At 39.4% G+C, this 23,032-nt stretch overlaps 1 protein-coding gene across 4 annotated transcripts in view; it reads right to left on the reverse strand.

Annotated features, from left to right (window-relative positions):
* The window catches only part of MOB2 (MOB kinase activator 2), a 110,194-nt gene that overhangs the window by 44,282 nt on the left and 42,880 nt on the right, over positions 1-23,032 (reverse strand). Inside the window, exon 1 of one of the 4 annotated variants that reach the window (XM_048307116.1) lies at positions 10,786-10,881. The exons of 2 other annotated variants lie outside the window; for them this stretch is intronic. In XM_048307116.1, the coding sequence (XP_048163073.1) occupies positions 10,786-10,823 (38 nt within the window). In that variant the 5' untranslated portion in view covers positions 10,824-10,881. Of the gene's footprint in view, positions 1-9,267; positions 9,826-10,785; positions 10,882-23,032 lie in introns of those variants that run through there. One more of the 4 variants, XM_048307118.1, reaches the window with a different exon arrangement.

Here is a 23,032-nt window from a genome sequence, read left to right on the forward strand (position 1 = left end):
TGCCATGGTAGCAAAGGTGGAAATTTCTTATTCTATCCAGATTTTCAATACATGTAGAATATAAAAAGCTCAATTTAATTATTCAGTCCACTAAATTTCTCCAAAACAGTACGAGACATTCTGCCTCCCACTAGATGTTCTTCAGAACTCCTATAGTCAGCATACATGCTGATGGCCAGAGCAAATTTACACAAAATGTAACTCTTTCCAGAGCAAAACAGAGAAAAGGGAACTATTAATTCCAAATCCACATTCTGAAAAACCCAAACCCTTACTTTTCTTGAACCATTTTTAGGAGAGCTTATTCATAGGACTTCCCTAATACACAGTGACACACTACTATTTGCCCTGTAGCTGACCATTGTGACTCCAACTATTGATCACATACCTCATTATTGACTGCAAAGTTCTCCACCAGAGAGCAAAAGTACAGGGTTTTTGATTTACAAGGAGACCATCAAGAAGAGATGTGAACCCTAACTTGGTTGAAATTGCCTCCATTAAAGTAAAATTTATTTCTGTAAACTGTAGCAGTGGATTTGACTTTAAGACACAGCCTCAATCTGTACTATTTTAAATTGGAATGCTGAAATCGGAATAACATTCAAAATATAAGATGGGAAAAGGTTGAAGCTACTCTTTTCACAGATTATGGGACAGAATTGGTATAGCTGTTAAAAGCTAAACTAATTGACTTAGATTTGAAGAAACATGACTGCCACACCTCCAGATATCCCTCCAAGTCAAAAGAAGATTCATTCTGTACATTTTTACTGTCCTTACAGATTTATTAGGATTGCAGTTGGAAAGGGCTGCAGTTAACTTTCTATGTAGCTTAAGCACATGTTCCCTCCCTGCCACTGTTCCTTGTAAAACTCACTCTTCAAAGCTTAATAGCCTGTGACAAAAACTAATCCATAAAACTGAAAACAAGGGATTTGGGAAAAGAGCCTGGAAGAAAAGGGGGGAAATAATAACAATTTTTCCATGTTTTGAAGACTGGGTCAAAGTGGCCTAATAAGAACCACACACCCAGCTCTTTCTGTCACCTCTTGGCCAGTTTCTGTCTGATACAACTGTGCAAGTAAATCCTGAGGAGATGGGCTGTGGAAGAAGGGGCTGTTTCACGAGGGCTGCACCGAGGGCCTCTCCGGAGGCTGCAGCTGTCCGCAGGCTCTCGCTGGGCTGGCAGCTGCCGTGGGCACGCAGTCACTGCCTGGCTTTTGTTTTTCAGAACAAGGACAAAACACATTTTTCCCCTCCCTTGTCTGGGAAACAGGAAACAGATTCTTATAAAGACTCTCCCACATACAGACTGGGCAGGAAAAAGGTGGAGTTTGGCAACATTAAGATTTGTTCTTCAAATGCAGACCAGTAATTATTGTAAGGTAAGTGACAGGATGGCTGAGCTTACTAATGTTTACTCACCCTGGTGCTGCTGTTTTCAAATGTATTTATATTTCACACAGACTTACCCATAAATGTGAAAATCAGTTATTTTTACCTGAGCTTTCAGGTGGTGAGACCCTTGCACAGACTTTATTTACCTCTACATAAATGCAACGAATGCAAATAAATACGTCTTTTTCAATAACTGTACAACTTAATTCGTTCTTATGAGCCTTATAAAGTGGCTAGACATTTTTATCCATGTTTTATAAACTATGCCTTTTCAAGTGGAGAATACTGTTCCCCAGAGCACAGGAAAATTCTACACCTCCACTTCAGAATCCATAAGCCAGTAGTAATATTGTCTTTAGCTCAGGGGGAAAAAAAAAATCATTAGGAGAGAAATGTGTGTGGGTTTTCTAGGAAGGTCACTCACTTGGTAACTAATTTGTATGTTCAAAAGGACAGACCTTGTTGATCAAATGTGTATCAGGAACACATATTAAAAATTAGTAACAGAAAAATAATTAACATGAACAGAAAGAAAGTTCTCCACTGGAAAAAAACCCCAGGATGTTGGTTTGACACTATTTGTTATGAGCTACCCAAGAAAAAGTCCTAAAATAGCTTGATTGCATCACATACTAAGTTTGAGATGTTATTCACCTTTATAGACAGCACCTAACATCCAGACTGCTCAGTATCAGAGTGCTAATCTGGATGGCAATTCACCTCCCTTTCTTCAAAAGTCATATTCCAACCATCGAGAAATTAAAAAATTTTTGGTGAAAAAATTAAATGAACCTGCAAAACATCTGCTTTCTTTCAGTGCTTGTCAAGGTCATACTGAACAGTCTTTTAGAGCTTACAAAAAAAAATTTTTTTTAGTAATCCTAAGTGCAGTGTCTTGAGCGTATTACAAAACACAGCATTTAACCCCATAAAAATATTTAAATATATTCAGTCAGTGTAATTCCTCTTCAGTGTTCTGTGAGCCATCACTCATTACAAAAATCCTCTCACAAGCTCAATGAAATCAAATTATAATGAAAAAATGATTAAATGCCCCACAGAAAATGCCTTGTTACTGTATCTTGAATACACCCATAACTAAAACTGACTGGGAAAGCAAACATTTGTCTTGAAAAATAATGTTCAACACTTTTGAGTAATGTAGCTGCATGACTGCTGGGAAATAAAGCACCCAAGCCAATAAACCCAACAGGCACAGAGTCAGCAGCAGTGGTGCTGCAGCTCCCTCCCATTCAGCAGGAGCATCTTGCCAATGCATGAGGTTCCTTATCCTTAGCACCCCTTGGCATCACTGTGGTTCTCTCCCACATAGAACAAGTTAAAGAACTCCCATTTCCTTTTAGCTAAGCTAGCAGCAGTAAGCAAAGTGATGGTTTATGCTGCATTGTTGGCAGGACACAGCTCTGGGAATTAGAGATTTTTAAAAATCATTAACAGGTTTTTCTTTTTCTTTTTAGCTTAAAAGGGGACCATACCCAAGGGCAGCTACAAGGAAACAAACTCAGTTTACATCATCATTATTACAGGTATGGTTTGACAGTGGGCACGGGAAGAAAGCATACTCCCATTATCTTTTAATAAATCTTTTAAAGCCTGAATTCACTGAAAAATGCTTTTTAAATGGCTACATTTAAGACTATTATGCAGTATCCTTTCACAGCAACAACCCATTAAAAACCTCGAGTCCTCAGAGCATCTTAGGGGGAAGAACCAGAAATAAACTGTCCATTGCATATCAAGCTTCTGTATCTGCAATTCACAGTAACTGGTATAAAAGCTGACAGTTAATTTACTGCCCCTAGTTGTTACTAATGAGCTATAAATTTGGCTGCTAATAGTTCTGGTGTAAACCAGTTAAATTATATGGCTAGTTTTAGTGGGCACTTCTTACCCTGCACATATGCAACTTCCATTATAAGCCCTGACCATACTACGTACTCCACAAAGCAGTTTACTGGGAGGGAGGGAGGGAGGGGGCAGAGAAAGTGCCAAAAATTTTTTTTTTTAAATTAGGCATCTGAAGTGTTTTGTTGTTCCCCGTTCTGGCCCAAGATTCTTAATGGAACATCTTTGTAATACTCAAATCCTAAGACGAGCACTTCCTACCACCTGAGATTCTGTATAAGAGCAAGGATGACACTTCTCTTGAATTTGTGTCACAACGTTGTTTTATATCAAGAGGTAAGACATTTCCATTAAGTAAGTTCATACACTATGGGGGATTGGAAAAAAAAAAAGAAAAAAAGGAAAAAAATAGAGGGAGAGAAGTATACACACACACAAGACCTGCAACAGCACATTCTGGAGTTCTGAATTAAATCTTTGCTTCTGGTACAGACTAATAAAATATCCATGAAGAGTTACTGTTAGCTGCATGTGGATGAGCTATGAGACTGAACATAAATTCCTACAGGCTGATCTTTGATCTAAATATTTCTGAAAGGTGGGAGACTAACTGATCAGGCCAGTTTTAAGAGTATTTATTAAAATGAGCATACTTCTGTGCCACAGCCTTAATCACTTTTTCATGCCAAAGACTTTTCGGACTAAAATATCAACTGGCATAAGTACTACAGTTTCAGAATTACATTATAAAATTATTTTACACTATATGCCCCAGTGATCTGTATAACTGACAAAGAGGTTACCCCCCCCCCCCCCCCAAAAAAATTGATATTTAATGTAAATACTTATTTTCTGTAAGTCATCTGCAGCATTCACCATCAGGAAGGCCCAGTTCCAAATCCGTATTTGGGAATAACACTATTAATATAACAACAATGACTCACAGTGCAAGTTCTAATGAAATCTTTTATTTAGAAGCATTACATTTATAATACTTTCCCCATATAAGGCTTGCAGTTTAAGCCTTTACACATACATTGTTAGTGAATATAAAAATGCTTAAACTACTTTTGAATGCTCACGCATGCAAAAACAAATCCAAAGAAAACACATGTGAGATCATAAATCTTGTGTTGTAGGACAAATCCTACGTGCACAGCTAGGGTGAATAGAAAGGGCAATAGAATCACAGAATACTTTGGGTTGGAGGGGACCTTAAAGGTCATCCACTTCCAACCCCACTGTAGTGGGCAGGGAACCTTCCACTAGACCAGGCTGAGAGCCCCATCCAATCTGGCCTCGAACACTTGCAGGGATGGGGCATCCACAACCTCCCCATAATCTGTTCCAATGCCTCACCACCCTGACTGTAGAGAACTTCCCCTCTTTCAGTTTGAGCCCCTTACTCCTTGTCCTGTCACTACAGTTCCTGATCCCTCTCCTGCTTCCCTGTAGGCCCCCCTCACATACAACAGGAAAGTTGCTGTGAGTTCTCCACACAACCTTCTCTTCTCCAGGCTGAACAGCCCCCAACTTTCTACAAACTACTTTCTACAATTTTCTCGGCCTGAATAGTTTAAATAGTTTAAAGGGGGGAAAAAAAAATACTCCCAACCCTCTATAAAACAAACACCACTCCTGAAGGTTAAGATTAACTCAAAGATCCAGAATTACAGTTCTAGAAGTGGTTTGGTATTTTGCACTGTATTTCCAACTTCGCAAACATAGAGTAAGGTGGACAGTAGCAGGACTGCCCAGAATGCATAAATAATGTCAAAATGTGGTGAAATTGCTGCAATTGGTAAGCTGCTGTCACCACATGGTGACAGGGAGACTACTGACAGTCCTGCTGTTTGCTTTCAGGACCCCTGCATTCATCATCACCCTCTTTCTCCAGCTTTTGATGGCTGCCTAACTGCTCCCCAGTTCCTACAGTAGAGCCAACAGTAAAACAAATGGGGTATCCCTGAGGCAGAGCACAGGAGCCAGAATCTGCAGGAATGAACCTTCATAGCACAGCAGGGCAGCAGTGGTCAGAAACAGAAACCCTTTCTGCGTGTGGGAATTGGTGCAACACTGAAATCCTGTCCCCATCATGTGGCTATGTCACTGTGCAGTAATGGAATGGTAAACATGGGATGCAGGGGAGTGGAGTGGGAGACTTGGGCAAAGCATTTTATAAAGGAAACTTCTGCTGTTTATAGAATGAGAGTATTTGTCACATTTTGTTTGTCCTCAGGGGCTGTTCTCCCTCTGTACACACCCAGCAGTCAGAGCTGCCTCAGATCTCTACATACTGGAACACCATCCCTGCATACATTGCAGCAACCCTCCTGCTCCAAAAAGGAGCAAAATAAGGGCATTTTCATGGCATGTGAGAAGCCATCTCACTTTGTAACTGAGGCATGTGAATGAAGATCACTGTCAGCTTCAGAAAGTGTTTGAGTAAACCTAGAACTAAGTTACAAATGAGGAAAGGTCTACAGCTGACCAAGAAAGTACTAAGGTACCTCCAGTCAGGCAGAGCTCAGCCAACAGTGCTGGCATTTTGTACCTTGGCTTGCATTTTCTGACACCATAAAGCATTCTAAAGACTACTCTCCAAAAAAGGATTCCCAATAAAAAAAACCCCTGAAGTGGCTAATCTACATTTTTGGCGCTAATCTGATAAATTTGTGCTGTGCTTTCCAAGGATAACAGTCTGTACTGCTACCCTTAGATTTCCCCTTTTTTCATGACAGAAAATGTGGTAATTTGGGAGGACTGTAAAGCAGTTCAAACAGCTGCTTCTCTTCAGATAAGATATTTGGGTGTTCATACTACCTCTGTCTGCCAGACGAGCTATTTCAATGGGCTTTCATGAGCTGTTTGTCACATCCTTCAAAGATATTTTTCCTGCAGTTACAAAGAGACTTAATAAAAAGGCCTTCTGAAACAGACTTACTATGCTGTTTCCGAGTTCTACTTTTTTGGGCAAAACAAACATCAGATACTACTTTTTCTCCTTGGCTTGCTTTACGTCAGTACAAGACGGAAGCACACAAGAAAAACAAATTCTTTTTCAATTTCAGTGCTTGGCTCAAAATCAAAAATCATTAGTTTAAAGCAGTGGCTTGGAGAAGAGGAAACATCTTGGGGCCAACAATATTTTTTATCAGTCAGTGAGCATCCATTAATCATTAAGATATTCCAAAGTATTTTGTCCCTGTCCAACTTGAATTTGTTTCAAGGCAGTGGTTAGCTCTGTGATAATATATAACCACCTTCATGTACGCACAGACCCGAGATGAATGTGGGGGGATGGGGGGGGGGGAATCAAAAACCCAACAAAAAATCCCCTCCATGCAGAGCGGAACTCAAAGAACATTTTCACAAGGGCCCAGGGCAGCACTGAGCAGGAAAAGGGGTATGTGGAACTATTTGAACTCTCAGGTGAAACATCAATGCAACAATGTCACAAGTTAAACACAAACTTTTTCTAGAAAATTGAGCAAGCACTCCTCAGCAGCACAGGCATTGAGGTGCTAAGCTGCAAACACTGCATTTTCAAAGCTTTCACCCCCACCAGATTTCTGAATGCACGATCTAGCTATGTTCTTTTGGCACTTAAAAATGTCCCAGGAAAACATGCCACACAGCACTTATTCAGCCATGCAGAGTCAGGTAGGGCAATGATGAGAAGATGAAAATTATTTAATTAACATCTAAATGTTTTACTTTGTGCTACATATTTGTTTCAGCAAATAATCTCTGGCACGTGCTGTTCGGTTCCATCACCATAGGTTTGGGATGGCCACTGTGCAGGAGTCGCAGAGATTATTGCTCAGTTTTAAAACAGCCATCTTCACACAGTTGTCAAGCCGGTAAACCTGAACTTGCAGACCAGATGTGGTCACCTGGCCTTTCCAAAATTACCACAACAAGCAGAAGAGAATCATCCCATGGCTCTCCGGCCAGGGTCATCAGAAAGCCCAGTCTGGGTGCAATTTTTACCTTGTAGACTGTTGGCCAGTATTCCCCATGCTATTGGGAGGGAAGTCAGCCAGTTGCCAGCTGTCCAACAGAGGTCTTCACTTCTACAACTGCACAATCTACTTACCACTGCAGCAAAGCCTTCCTGCAGAGGGCATGGCCATTGTGAAGGGATGCCACAAGGGCACAGTTCTGTCTGCACCACTACAAAGGTTATAGGAATGCACAGGCCTGTACATTATGAGCTAAAAGACACAGGCAGTTTAGATCACATGACCAAAGTTCAAGCTGCATATTTGTTTCGGGTGCGTTGAGGTCTTGTGAAATTCATGCTTGGATTTACACCCTTCCTTAAACTCAAGTCATTAGGAGAAAAAGAGGAAATAGATGTGTAGTAAACAATATTTGTTATTTGACACCCCAAGAGCCTGCAGAGACTTACACTATCACTAATTCCAAATGGTAAAGGGACAAAAGACAAAAGAAGTAATAGCAACTGGAAAGAGAAAAAGTTGATGTTGAAATGATTACAGTGCCAGTGCATTTTTCAGTGTCACTGTGTCACAACACAGCACCGAGCAAATAAAGGAATATCTCCCAAGCGAAGGTGACCTTCAAAAGAGATCATTTATACAAAGAAACTTGGCAATGCAAAGAAATACAATCAGCATATGGCAGGATTGCACACAACAGCAAAGCTGACTTAACAACACAGTCAAAGGCATGCTGGCAGGTAAGATTTCTACCTCAGTCTCAGTAAGATAAAGTGGGCATTCTAACTCAGTGTCCTCTGATGAATCTCAGCACCAGATCCCTCGGTCTCCACAAGCCTGACCATTACCCACTTCAACAAGCAAGAGCAAACATGCTCAAGTCCAATGAGATCTGCTCAAAGAATACCTGTTTCTATAAATCACTGTTTCTAAGTGAAACTCTGGATTTTAGTTGCATTTCCCATTTATGTTTGTGCAGTTCTTACACCAGTGTCAAGTGAGGTACGATGGAACAGTGACAAGCAAGGCAGGGGAGGCTTTTTGCTGGTATTAGGTTTGAACAGATCTTCAAGTATTTTAGCTCCCCTTGCAATCTCTCTCCCCCTTTATGAGTTTACAATCAGAGCCTGACCAAATCATACCCAATGAAAAAAACTACCATGATGACTTTTGCTACACTTCCTTGTTTACAACCCCCTTTTTTTCTTGTTTGGTTTTGGGTTTTTTTTGTTTTGTTTGTTTGTTTTTTATAAAAAAGTTTTCATGCACTGCACTGTAAAGAGTTATTACTGTGGGGGTAATAATACTGTATTACTCCCATGGTAACTATGTCCCCTGCATGTGCAGGTACGTGCTGCAGCAGCAGCTGTATCTGCCCTACAACACCCCACCCCAATGAGCTCCCCTCTCCTCAAGTGACCTGCACAACAGGGTGCCTCTCCACCTGACAAGTGGAACACGCTGTCCCAAACAAAAACCCTTGAAGATCAAAACAAGCTTTTCTGCTGACATGGCAAAAGTTTAGGCTAAACAGGAAAACATACTTGAAGCTCTTTTTCCATTACCTTGCATTATTAAACCATCTAGGCAAGAGATAAACATAAAAGGAATTTCTTTAATTAGATAAATTCACTCCTCAGCATCTGTTGTTTAATAAAGTGAAGCACATCAGCATGTTAGAATCAGATAATATTGAAGTCTCCCACAAACTCACAGCTGAAGCTACTTTTTCATGCAAGCATTTGGGTGCCACTGGTTTTACTCACTGTAATACAACACTTCCAGTTAAATGTTTGCTGTAAAATGTAATGCCAGGTACATACTGGGCCACAACAAGTGAAATTCTTTAAAATGATTATGCATCATCTTGCAAGTCAGAACAAGGCAGAAAAGATGCACAGGGTGATCTTGCACAATATATTTCCCTGAAGTTCTATACCATGCATTTATTTTTAATAAAACTCAAATCAGTTAGATTGTGCTTCTTGTAACTAAAGTCTAAAAAAATTACTTTAACATAGGCAATATCCATTACCTTTTGCTCTTCAGCATCATTTCTTAATTGACTCTCTACGACAATCTCTCAAAGGTCAAAAACCTCTGCAAAAAAGCCAGGTTAATGAGAACATATTCTTAGCCTCTATCTACTACAATCCCACTAAGGGACAAATTCATTTTACAGCTTAAAACCAAACACTGTAAGATAGTAACTTTCAGTTATGTTTGATCTTGTATGCAGTCAGATAATGGCATTTTTATTACAGTCATTAAAAAATGTTAAGGATGTGCCAGGAAGATGTTAACACCCATCTACTTTGACATTAACAAAACCTAATCAAAACCAAATTTTAGAATTTTTAATACTCAAATTTAAACCTATTTTGGCAAAGCAAAGGAGCCTTCTAGGTGGCATTGTGCAAACCAGTGCAGGCAAAAACCAGTGCAGTCCAACTGAACAACACTGCCGAAGTATTCACAATCCACCTGGGCTTCTCTCTGCCTCTCCTCCGCAGAGATTGCCACTCAGCTGCACCGTGGACCATGAGTTTAAAGCAACAAGGCACCGTAGGGTTAGTCTGCACACCTGTACTCTGAAGCACATCCAAAACACATCTGGGCTTTTCAGGAGCACAGCACTAAGGCAACTGCATCACTTACCACAGCACTTACTCACGACAGAGGGTTAAAAGCAGCTAAGTGAAGTGACACTCCAAGACTAACAACTTTCTTCGTTTGTCAAGTCACCTGCCAACTGCAAATAAACAGTTACCACTGCACAGTGGAAGTACAAGTCCTCTTCAGACCAGCTAAGCTGTGCTCAGGAATGAAACTTACATCATATGAAGACACACAAGAATCTGCTTTAATAAAAATCAAATGCATTATTAAAAAAAAAATTTCACCTGAAAATTCTCTTTTTTCAATTTTTATAAGATTCTTTGAACAGGGAATATTTAATTCGTTATTGTCTTTCCAGTTATGGTATATTCTCTGTTACTGAGAAGACGTAATAGCAATCAGAGAGAAATAAAATCAGTATTTTTAAAACCACAAAGCTGGTTAGGTAACTCAGAGTAGTAGTTTCAAGCGGTAAAAATTTAGACTAATTTTTCAGACTGGCTAAATTTAAAGTAATTTGTATTCTGTGTCAGGGAGCATCACGTTTAATGAGTTTAGCTCTTTTTTGTATCAAAAGCTGGAAAATACTTAGAGTAATTGCCACAGGCACTCCTTCGGGAATCACGGAGTTCGTAATGTTTCAGTTCCTAATACTTCAAGGCTTTACTGAGCAAATCCACCTCATTTTAACATACAGACAGCTTTAACCTGTCCCCACCAAATGCACACACTATAAAAGCAAACCTAACAAGATGCAGAAGAAAACAAGCTAAATAAGCTGCACATTTCCTATGCTGTGATCTTCTGTTCTTTTCGAGACAAAAGACATGGCCAGTATTTCATGTACCCTGTCACTAGAAAGGAAAATAAAGGCTTCTGTTTTCATGTGGTTTTAATGATGAAGTTTCAAAAGAGGATGCAGGCTCTTTCTTACCCGTTCAGCGTGTATGACCCATTCCTCCTGAGTCTCATACTTGCAGATAAGAATCTTAGGAAAAAGTCCAGAACGAGGTGGTTTGTCCTCTGCAACACCAGAATACAGGCACCTGTTTGGAGGTTGTGCTTTTCGTTCACCAGGGGATCTCTTTCCTGTTTCTCTGAGTCATCAGTGGGGAACAATGTGAAACCACCACCAAAGCCACTGAGCAGGAAGCCCAGAGGAAACTGCCTGCAGCCAAACAGGAGTCTGGAGGTGTAAAATCTCCCCAATGTACCTCTCACAGAATCTTGGAGCTCACTAAGGAAAAGCAGCAAAAAACTCACAGAGAAGGAGTTTTTTTAGAAAATACCAAAGCTCTCCCTGCACGTGCAAGAATAAATTTTATAGAAAGCTGTAGTTTATCACTGAGCTGCTCTTCTTCTTTCAGGCTCTGAATAGCCTGAAAGCAGCTTCAGATCTATTCCCTCCTGCTCACCAGCCCTGCTGCAACTATTACTCAAGCACTACCCCCAGAGCACAAGGCAACTAAACAAGAAGCCCTAGATAACAAATACTCAGCCTTTTTTGTTTCGGGTTTTTTTCTTCTCCCTCCAGTATCAAGTTAGAAATTCCATGTGTGGAAAGAGACATACGATTAGTGGTTAAAAGGTGTATTTTCCTTGTAGTAGGTTTAAAACAGGCAGGTCTAAAGTCACGTTCAAATGCTGCAGGGAAAAATATCCTCTAGCAGTCCAGTGCTGGGCAGGCTGCCCTGCATAAATCACAGGATTGCACTGTCTCCGATGAGGCTGTTTTCCTCCCCTTTCTGTTCACCCTACCATTCCCTGATAGCTGTGAACCAACCAGCTGCACAGCTTAATGTCTGGTGAGTCTACCACACAAGGCAAAAATCACTCCAGGTAGTTGTTGATCGTTTGCTGTCTGTGAGCAGATCAACACTGACTTAAGTAATAAATCACATGAAAAATATTTTTATCAATGGATGTTGAAATGACTGTCACTTGTGGCCTAGGTGAAGCTGCTTTAGGATAATGGGAAAACTGCACACTAGACAAATATAAAGATGAAATATTCACTACATAAAAAGACAGAAGCAATCAATCCCATAGAACTCTGGCCTGAGTAAAACATTATCCTTATTTAAATGGCTCAAATGTCTAAAGACAGTATGCTTGTCAAGCTGCATTTTCATTTTAATTTAACAGCTGTAGAAAACAAGCCTTTAAAAAAAGGAGAATTACTTTATTTCTTGGTAGGTGTAATCAAGAATACCTATGTAGGAACTATAGATCACAAATGTTGAGAGAAAAAGAGTTACACTGAATTATAGGCTGAAGAAATCAATGTGATCCTGTTGATAAAAGGCAATGAGACTGAGCTGTACTGCATCTGCAAGACAGAAATTCTCAACATCTATCAGGCCTAATCTGGACTACTGTGCTCAACCCATGGCACCCTAGTTGAAAGCAGATGTAGAATTAGCTGGAGCTCAGAGAGCATCAAGATTATCTATCCTACAGATGTGAAAACTGAGGGAGAAAAACAAGACAACACCTTCCAAGAATGTAGAACACTGCTGTAAAGAAAAAGGAAACAAAATGTTCTTCCTGCTCTGTCCATCACAAAGGCATTTGAATTAAGCAACAAACACACCAAGTTAGTATTATTTTGCTTGGTATGTGTGTGTATTTGGGTTTTAAGTACAGGAATAGATTACAGAGTCTGCAGGCCTTTGAGATGATCTTGCTCCAGAGCTGGGGACTGACTAGGTGACCTCTGCAGCTGTCTCTCATCCCTACCTTTCTATGATTTGCTCCCACTTCTAGCTGGTGAAAAAAATGAAAATCGTGCTGTGTAACCATGACACAAACTAGCTCACATCAAACCAGACTAGAGCATGCTTAAGAATTTCCTCCTCAAAATATGTTAAAGTGGCCAGGACTCCAAGGATGTCCAATACATTACCAGCACAGTGGTGGCAGTGCTCTGTTTTTATCATATACATCATGGGAGACAATCATACTTCATGTTCTTCTCAGCTTTACAAAGATCCTGCCTATGTACTGGCTGGCACCAGGGCTTAATTCTTCCAGTTGCTATGGTCAGATCCTGCTGTCCCACAGAAGCTGGCCAAGATTCACTATGGCCATGGAAGAGCTAGAAGTCAGGTCCCTGCAGGCAGCTACATACCAGTACTCAGTAAAGCAGAGACACATTCTTGGAAGCTTATCAAAGTAAGCTAGGATGACTTATTTGGCTAAAAATTTAGAGAATTAAAAAATAAAGCTAATAAATATAAGATGCTAGGTAAAGATAATTTCGAAATGCTCTGCAAACCTATCTCAAGTGAAAACTTGTACTCAGTTTTCTTCTTGGAATACGAGATTTTAGAGAGGTCATCTTAAATCCAGGCTCAGAGTAAAATCCAGGCTCCAGTATGTTTGCAGCTTTACTGGAAATAAAAGATACATCTGACAGTATAACTGAATCATACATGACACTGGGCTTTCTTTGGGTATCTACTAATTTACATTGGAGGTGCACCAGCAATATAGAACATGGGAACTGTCATGAGGCGCTGTCTGAAAGCTATTACTTAACAGCACTTGACTACTATTCTAAACTGGAGAAGCAAATTTTTTGTAATTTGAAAAAAAAAAAAAAAAAAAGCTGACCTTCCCACAGCTTCTTTAAAGCTCCTTCCTGGATACAAAATCTAAGTGATGTACCCATGGATTTTCAGAGCATTTTGTTTTCACTGGCTACCTAATACTTTTTTTAATAATTTCAGAATTCTGCTGCTGAAAGCAGCTGCTGGTTTTTTCCAAACTCTACTTCTGCAGAAAGACATCAATTCCTTTTTCTTTCACTCCCCCGTGCTCTTTCAGGATTACAGCAGCACAAGGGTATGTGCTCCTTAACATCTCCATCTGAAAACTATTATAGGAAACCAGCAACTAAATATAAACTATCCAATCAGAGCCAGAGTCAGCCACATCGATGCTAGGATCCCAAAATGCTATCATGGACAAAAGACCTTACCACAGAAACACAGCTACAGCCTACTTGCCAACACAACTGCTTCAGAAACAATGAATTCCTGCTTCAGAGAAGTCTTCCGGAGAAATGTATTTTGTTAACAGAGATTAAAAAGCCCCTTATTTTTAGACAACATAAAGATGATAAACTCGCTGAATAGGCAACTCCATGGTGAGGCAATGTGCTGTAGACATTAACTCCTACGGTATTTTCAATTAGCTGCACCTAAAGAAATCCTCTTCTCCTCTCTCTCCCTACACATACTCATTCCAGAGACCATACACAAGCTGAATCATCCTTGCTGTGGAGAAGGCACATGGGAGAAGGGAAAACATCTTTATGTCTCCTTAAGATCCCTTCTGACAAATAAAGTGTTCTTACAGCCCACTTCTCTTTTATTCCCTTTCCCAAGCAGAATCCATAAACTTTAGCACGGATTTTTTGTTCACAGGCTAAACATTCATCCAATTACTGCTCCACTTCCAAGGGGAATTTCAACAGGACCATTTGGCCTAGTTATTCTGGACATTAGCTCAAAGAGCAGTTCTTTAGATAACATAAATTAGCATGGATGATTTACCATTTTCAACTGTGTCCCAGCTACTTTGAGCTTTGAAAACATCATTAAAGGATCTATTTCAATTACTATTAAATAAATTCCCATTTAATAAGGAAATGTACATGTTAAGTAAAAGGCTGGCTACAGAAGAGAATAGCCAGTCCTCCACTACTTGGACAGACTTACAGTACACTCAGAGCTTAATTATTCATCCAGGGGGAGCTTTGCATATGAATGAAACATCTTTCTACATCTAAAAAGAAATACTCACTAGCAACCTCAGTTCTCCACATCTGGTCAGGAAAGAGAGGAGACAGAGTGCCCATATGTATCCTATTTTTCTAGGGCCATGGTTTTCACAAGTGTTAAAAAGTTACTTCTACAGTGTATTTATCGTTATTTTATAGGCATATTGTTGATCCTCTGGTGTTTTTGAAAAATCTATTCGAATTTGTCTATTTGACTACTGAAGAAACAATTTACTCCCTTTCTCCTGGAAAATACCCACTAACCTAATGCTTAACCTCATTTTCTACTGTCTTGCATCATAACTTGCATTTAAGGACTGTCCCAGTTAATTCCCAAGATAATCAATGAAATACTTAACTGTTAAAAGAAACAAATTTGAGGCTGCTTTTCTGGTCTGATTATACACTTACAGCACTGCACCAAACAGCCAGGTTCACTTTACTTCTACCAAACTACTTAGATAATTCAGGCTTAATTTAAACACTGATATTAGAAAAACAAAAATCTTACACATCACTATCAATTATTGCTTGATAGGGAATGAAAAAGTAAAAGAGGAGAAGGAGAACAGGAAAACTGACTCTAAGACATAGATGTAAATGTTATCCCCAAATTCTTCTAATTCATTTGGCACTTGAAGATAGTGCTTTCTCAGCTTCAGAGCTGAAGGGATTTCTTTGCCAAGCTTGTTAAGAAATCCCATTTCAGTGGGGATTTTGGCTTAGTATTGAAAAGAAAGAAAAACAGTCCTGTGTGGCGACACTATGATGGTCAATATACAAATGAAAGCCATAACACATTTCCTATATCCAAACAGAAAGACGTAACAGGGGCAAGTCTTTGATCTGCTTTTTAGAAGATTTTTGGTTTGGTTCTTCCAATGAATGTAACAGGCAGTCCTGATTTAAAGCAAAAATGCCAGCAGCACTGAAAGGGTTATTGCAAGCTGTTTGTAATAAGCAACCCAGGACAGTGTTGGAGAAAGTTACAGAACTGTAATAACAGAACAGCAATCTGCCTGGAAACGGAAAAGGGTGGGTGAGCAGTTTCTACCGGACCAGGGCAAAAGCCAGGGTTTATAAATTTAGAAAAAAAATACACACCCACACAAAACATTAAGTAAGAGGATAGGGGACAAGCAGGAAAAAAAAGAAAGGAAAAAACCACACACACCATTTTACAAGGTCTTTATATAAATTTTGCCTAATCATTCTTAATGGACATCTGCCCATGGCTTAATACAGGAAAGACCAAGCTTTCAGCATGTGCCAAACTGTCTGAAACACAAACCTCTGGCACACTGCCTACTTTGATCCCCCATTTGGGGCAGTTTCCTGGAGATAGGTTTGGAGAAAATGAACACAGACACGTTGCTCTTTGCAAAGGTCGTCCAAAAGAGTTAACGTAATGTAAAGTTCGGTACTGGACTTCACAGTACTCAAGTGCATTGTTTTCAACTTATTTTAAATTATTTTTAGGTTTTAAAAACGGAAGCAGATGGACAGACTCCAGTAATTAATTTTGGTGTTAGAGAGTGGTCCTTACACAGGGTTAACAAAACTACTGCAGCAAAAGAAATGCTTCAGTGGGAGGTGAAGGCTGCCCTGATTCACACAGATGGGCGCAGGCACAACAGGTATTTATAGAACTCTAGCAAAGGGCTGTAGAGCATGAAGACCCCCATTCAGATCAGCCCCCAAAACTCTGACCATCTCAAAGGAAGGCTCATAAAGTAACACAAAAAATAGTAAGAGAAGATTGATGTTCTTGGCAAGAGCAGTGAGCAGGTAATTTAGAGCAGGCACTGCCCCTTCAGCCCAAGAACAGGAAAGAACTGTATGAGTTACCAACATGCTCCACCCAACCAGTCCCAGTCGGTATAAAAGTCTCTGCTGCAAAATTTAGCTAGTGATACAATCCAGGAGAAGTCTGGAAGTACCACAGAGGGAGAACAGGAGAGATATTTCTGAGAAAGAGACTTTAGCTAAAATTAAACATGATCGGGCACATACAACTCCCTGAAGCCTACAAAAACAAGCAGGAAGAAAAACAGTCAAGTTTTTGATGGCACAACTGGCTTCTTTCCTTTTTTTTTTTAATTCAGCCAAGTGGTCTTATACTAAGGTGCTAAAAGCTACAAGCAGTTTTTCAACTAAAGAAACAGTTTAAAACTAGATTGGTTTTGTTAATAATTAAACAGTACCCAGATTCCAATACAAACACCTCATATCCAACAAGTAAAACTTTTATAGAAAGCCCTTAAAAAAGGAAAGGAGGAAAGTTCTTTAAATACTAAAAAGAGGCTGTAATTTTGGTTGAATACAGAACAAATCATTAAAAACAAGAGGTATCAGGAAATACAACTGGAAAAAACCAACACATACAAGTTTTATAAAACAGATCACATGCCATATATAGGTGAACACAACAGCTATACAATAACTATGTGCTCAGCTACTGTAATATTTTAAATTTGTAACAAATGAAAAGTGTCAGGCCCTCACTCTGAACCTCCTTTTAAACTTGATTATGAGCTTGGTCTTGCACATCCTTCCCAATGTCCTCAAAGATTCATTCATCTCTTCCACTACCACCCTTGCTATTGCACAGACGCACTGAAGGGACTCTGGAATGCTCCTCTCACAAGAGGGTAAAGAAAATTTACTTCAATCCCAAATTCAGACTGCTGATACAGATTCTTATTGCCAAGTATAATAAATTACAGAGAATTATTTATTCAAGGAATTTAACATTTGCACCTGTAAATGAGGACAAATCTGGCAGCCAATAAGTTGTTAGTTTGCAGCTCCTAATTCAGATGGGTCTGAAAGCCCTGTGCAAAAGTAAGCAAAAATGCTTACTTGCTAAGGGGCACACTGATGAACTCTCTGCACTTCAGTATCCAGTACAAATCTCAACTTCTGCATCCATGGAATATGGCTGGTTTTGACCCAAGGAATTATGTGTGGGAAATGGAGCATGGGAGTACTGGGGGTGGGACACCAAAGATTAGTAACAAAAAAATGTAAAACCAACACACACATTACAGGAAAACAACTACAATCGGAAGCTTTAAGCTAATCTATCAGTTTTTGACTGGCATGAAAAGAGGACAAAAGTGGAAAATTGAGTATATCAGGAATAAATTCTGATCATAAAAAAATATCATCCTGCATTTGTAGAGTCACTTATCGGACATCCTTTATGCTTTAGCTTCACAGAAAAGCAAATTGACTGTCTCAAAAGAAATAAATACGAGATTATTTTTGCAGGTTATTCTGTACTTCAAGTTATTGGACATAATGAAACAGCTTCTCTGAAATTAAGTGCAAAGTGAAAAATACTTTGTGTGTCAAGGCAAAGGCAGCAACACAAATCATTTTAACACTGGCTTTTTTTAGGTGATCCTAGCAAAGCCCTTGCCAAATTTGACTTCAGCTGCTGTTATTCACATTTTTGCTAGATCCTAAATGTTCAACAAAAAGTCTTTGTAGACAAATCCTAGGCATAAGCCCAGTCATCCATCCTTCAAAGAAGGACAAGAATACTTCACCCCAGTCAGAGTCTGGACCTCATATTTGAGAGCATCAGAACATTAACATTTACATAGCACTTTTGAAAATATTAACAGCACTTCGGAAAAAGCGCTCAATCCCTGTAACCTGTGTCAGTGATTGTTACAATCATTACAGTGGAAAGACCCAGGAGGAAATGGCTATAAAGTGAAGCAGATAAAAGGAAACTACTTGGAAACAGAATCAGAAAGTCAGTGCTGTTTCTGTCTGTCCCCATTACTGAGGATAACTGAGACAACACAGGGCACCATCCACGTGGTGCCTTTTCATTGTGTTTGCTCAGGCACAGCAGTGAATGTGAAGTAAAACTCTACTGGACTTTCAAGATCAGAGAGCTGGTAGCTATAAAATACTCCCTGATACTTAAACAATTTAAGGCCAGGAACAAAAAATCTGCTACATCCACCAGTTGGCATCTTCCACTTTGGTATCCCTTTTCCCAAAGCGTACAGCAGCAATAACAACACTGTGGGAAACACTTGGGCAGTCAAAGTACAGAGTCTAGGGTTTAGTGGGATGAAGTAACTAATGCAAAGCCAAACATCAAATAAAAGAATAATGTAGTTTAGAAATCCTCAACTCTCAATTCAAACCTCAGTGCCTAGGCCTCCTGCCTTTCAAAACACCTCTTACCTGAGAGAAGCTGCATTTGAGTTCCCAATAACTGCCCTTCATTCCATCATCTGGGCACACACATACCTTCTCTACAGATTTTTGCTGAACATGGAGCTCAGCTCTCAAGGCAGTATGGTAGACAAAGCCTAACAGATTCTTACTTTATATGCTACCATTCTCAAGTGAAAAAAAATACAATAAAAAAAATTGTATACCCACCACTAAATTTCATACACACTTTGCACAACTGCTGCCTGGCCACACTTCTGTTTTTACAGACTTCCACTGGCAGAGTAGTCCCTCGAGCTTGCATAATGGGAAAACCTACAATGCAAAGCAATCCCTAACTCTTCAGTAACATAATGTATCCCATCCCTGTACGCAGTCTTATATCATAAAAGCATTTAGCCTAGAAAGCTGATCTTAAACGCCTTCAGAGACATGGCAATATACTTCTTCAGTAGCAACAGATGATCTGAGGGGAACAAAGCAAACCTTGGGAATGAAACATCTTCCTCCTGGCAAAAGATGGAGTAATTTAACATTAAAAGCAGAATTCCCTAGCTGTCACTGGAATTCTTACCCTTTTAATGTGCCATTACCTAGAAAAAGGGCAACTTAAGGGGAGTGAGTAATGTTGAGGACCCCAGGTTAGATGAGAACCAGTTTTGGCTGAAAATCAAGGAGTAACTCAGTTTAAATTTTAAAAACTAACTGCCAAGTTAATGAAGTCAAAAAAACTTCGTATGACAGGTTAGAGTTGCCTGAAAGCCACCACGTACTTCAATTTTTAACATCCTTTCATTTGAAAGGTTCTTGAGTGTTCCTGGAAGATTTTTAACCATCATCAGTTTAGGCCCACATGCAAATATGATGGTCAAATACCTTTTTTTCTTCAAGCATGACTAAGGGTACACATCTCATAGCCCACTCTTTCCCCACAAAAAAATCTTGTCCGCCTACATATCTTAATTAAGACTGCATTTTTGTTATGCTTCCCTTCTTTATGGATTCCATTTTTACTTCTTCCAGGATTTAAAAGGAATACTAAGAGTAGAGTCATCTGCTTTAATCTTTCTACTTCTATCTACCCATCTATTTCCTTTAGAACACTGCTTCATTAACTGAAGTGGGTGAAACACAGATATGACAGTCACAGAGGCTGGGACCTTATTTTCAAGAGGAGATTGGGTACCTGCTTGAGCCATGTCTTCTACACGTGTAAAATAGAATTCTTATTATAGAATTTCAAGTAACGCCCCAGGGATTCTACCTAAATCTTGGATGTTTAAACACATTGTTTAGGGTCACAATCGCTGAGCTGCTAGTTTGCATTCATGATTCAGGAGAACTAATTTCAAAATCAACCATTAAACCCACCCTAAAGACAATTTTTAATTCCCATCAGATGGGCAAAAGAGAGGCTGTACAGCAGATTGAGAAGGGTGATTTTCCTGACATGCTATTCTGTAACATCTACTATTTATCTAATGTCTTATTGTTGCTGTTGTTGTTGACTTCCTTATTTTGCTTGGATTTTTAGTGCAAGTTCATATAATTTTCCTTAAAGTCACTAAGCTACAGTAATCAAAGCATTCTTGCCCGCAGTGCTGTGAACAGGAGCAAGCAAAAACTACATTAATTAGCATGCAATTTTCAAAGGTCAATTACCACATCATTAGCCAGGCCATTTACATCTCTGCAATGTGGAGCATTCTCCAGCTTTAGACAGAAGAACGGGACAAAAGGGATTAAATTGCTTAGGGTCAAATAGTACAGTGAGTTGATGAGTAGGAGTTTAAACTCCAGGAGCTTGAGTAGCTCATAATGGGCCATTTTCACACTATGCCCTCGTCCTGCTGACACCGTCTTCTATCAGATGTGTAAAGACACAGAGCAAGCCCACCTACCAGGAAATGTTAACATCCACTTAACGCTGAGTAAATCTCATTTCTTTACTTTAACAAAACAAAAAACAAAGGACCAATTAGCAAAAAACACCTGGCTGCATGTTTTACTTTTAATAAAACCAAAGAATAATCAGTACCTATAACCATCTTGTCTAGAAGCAAAATAAAAAAAAAGCCAAAACAAACAAATCAAGACACAGTACAGGTTGTCCTAAAATTTTAGGACAATTTTAAATTTTTTTATTGTCTAATTCAATAAGGAAAACTTTAAAAAGTAAATAGTCAGAGCAACTTTTTAAGGGATATGACTAGGGCGACAAATAAGGATTTTTTCCCCCCGCCCCTGGATTTTAGATATGTACTGCACAGTACATACCCAAAAAGATGTACAAGCCAAGTTTCAAAACCCAGCAGTCCAAGACTGCAGGCCTGCTGCACACACAGACTGTACAGGCACAGTTTCAGTGCAGGACACAGGCACCTTTACAATGGCATTTGCTCTGCTAGCCCAGACAAGCAAGCCAGGCAAAGACTGCTGGGTTCAGCTCCAGGTGAGTATAGAAGGAAACCTCTAATAACTGGAATTCTTTCTCCCTCCAGCAGAGCTGGCGTTTCTTCCCCTACCTATCCAGCTTTCTCCTAATCTATAATTTGCAGCCATACTCACTCTATGATTGTATTTAACCTTTATATTAAACTCTCTTTCACATCAAACACCAGCACAGGGTCCTTCAGTTTCTCAGGTGCCCGCCTGACAACTGAAAGGGCCTATAAAGAAATGGTAGAAAGCAAACTTAACCTTGCATGGCTTCTCCAGCTTTGACCTGCCCTTCACTCCAGCCTGCAACCCCCATCTCTTTTCTCCAGATACTCCAAACATTAAGAAAAATCTTCATTGTGCTTTAACTCCACATATCATTACAAGTCAACTTGCACACAAACCCTCTTTCTTGTTTTAAAATTTGGGATATATCATAATTCACAAAAACATTCCTATTTTTTCCTTCTGACAGCTAATTCAATGAAAAATTATAGTCCATTGATATATAACACCAGACTCTCCATCCTAGAACAATAATGGATTATCTGCTTGTTTTAGGAACAAAAAAAACCTGACTACATTGATAAAAAATAAGATAAAGCTCAGCTTGGAGCAGTGAAAGTTAGAAATGGTTATTACAATACTTCTGCTGTTAACCTTTAAAAATGCAACCATTTGAAGTCTGAGTGAAGAAAAGCTTTATTCTTCCTAAGTGGTAAAAAACCCGAGGCTCTTCAGTTTTCTATGAAGCATTACTAGTCTTGGTACTATACCAGACATAACAGTTCATATAAAGCTTTGTTGCAGGCTGTCAGCATCTTATTTCATTTTGTTGGGTTTTTTTAACAGCATTTCTTTTTCCTCAAACACTGCAGTTCTGTAAGAATATACACATCAAATAATTAGGATCATCATGTGAGATGCCTTATCTTTATCTGAAGATGCCAGTGCCAAATAAATTATTATGGAGGTACCTGCAAAACACTCTAAATCCAGAGTCAGAGTCCTTGTCTCACCCCTTTTATCCTTTCTGCTCCTTACAGTTCCCCCATCTCCTAAAGAGCAGTTGATATTTTAGACTCATGACCTGGCTTAGGAAACAGCACTGCAACACTTGAATATTGCTAACACAAGTCACCATTTTTATTAACTTACTGACCAAAATAATTCCAAGTCTACATACTACAAGGTTTTCCCACACATACACACATTAGTATCAGGCTTGCTGTCAAGGCCATCTTTTCATTCCTTTTCACTCCCAGTTCACATATTTTGGTGCAATCACACAAACCCCAGTTAGTTCCTTTCTGTGGGACCAGCAACTCTGCTACTGCAGAGATTCCATGACAACATAGAGACAGTTCATACTGCAGGTCAGGCATAAAGCAGTAATGTGCTATACAGAAAGCACATGCACTGTGTGCTTGCATTAATACTTTTATATAAAATTCCACCTTTTATCTGCAGGAATTCTATTAAAAGTCCATCATTGTACTCCCCAAAAACTCTTATGACAAATTTGACAAACCCCACAAAAGCGCAGCAGCAAGTGCTTGAAGAGGAAAAGTGAGTGCAGTAAGTTTTGACTAAGCATATTAGAAACAATTACATGTCAATCTTTACGCTGTGTTTTGTCCTTCTCTATAGAAAAGTCAGTTTAAAAAGTCTTTTCTTTATTTTTCCTTGTGAAACAAAGGTGAAAAAAAACCTGCCATGAATGCAGCAAGCTTCTTGAGAAGACAGGAGATTTTTT

The sequence above is a fragment of the Corvus hawaiiensis genome, chromosome 6 (genome assembly GCF_020740725.1).
Source record: "Corvus hawaiiensis isolate bCorHaw1 chromosome 6, bCorHaw1.pri.cur, whole genome shotgun sequence".
Classification (NCBI taxonomy): Eukaryota; Metazoa; Chordata; class Aves; order Passeriformes; family Corvidae; genus Corvus; species Corvus hawaiiensis.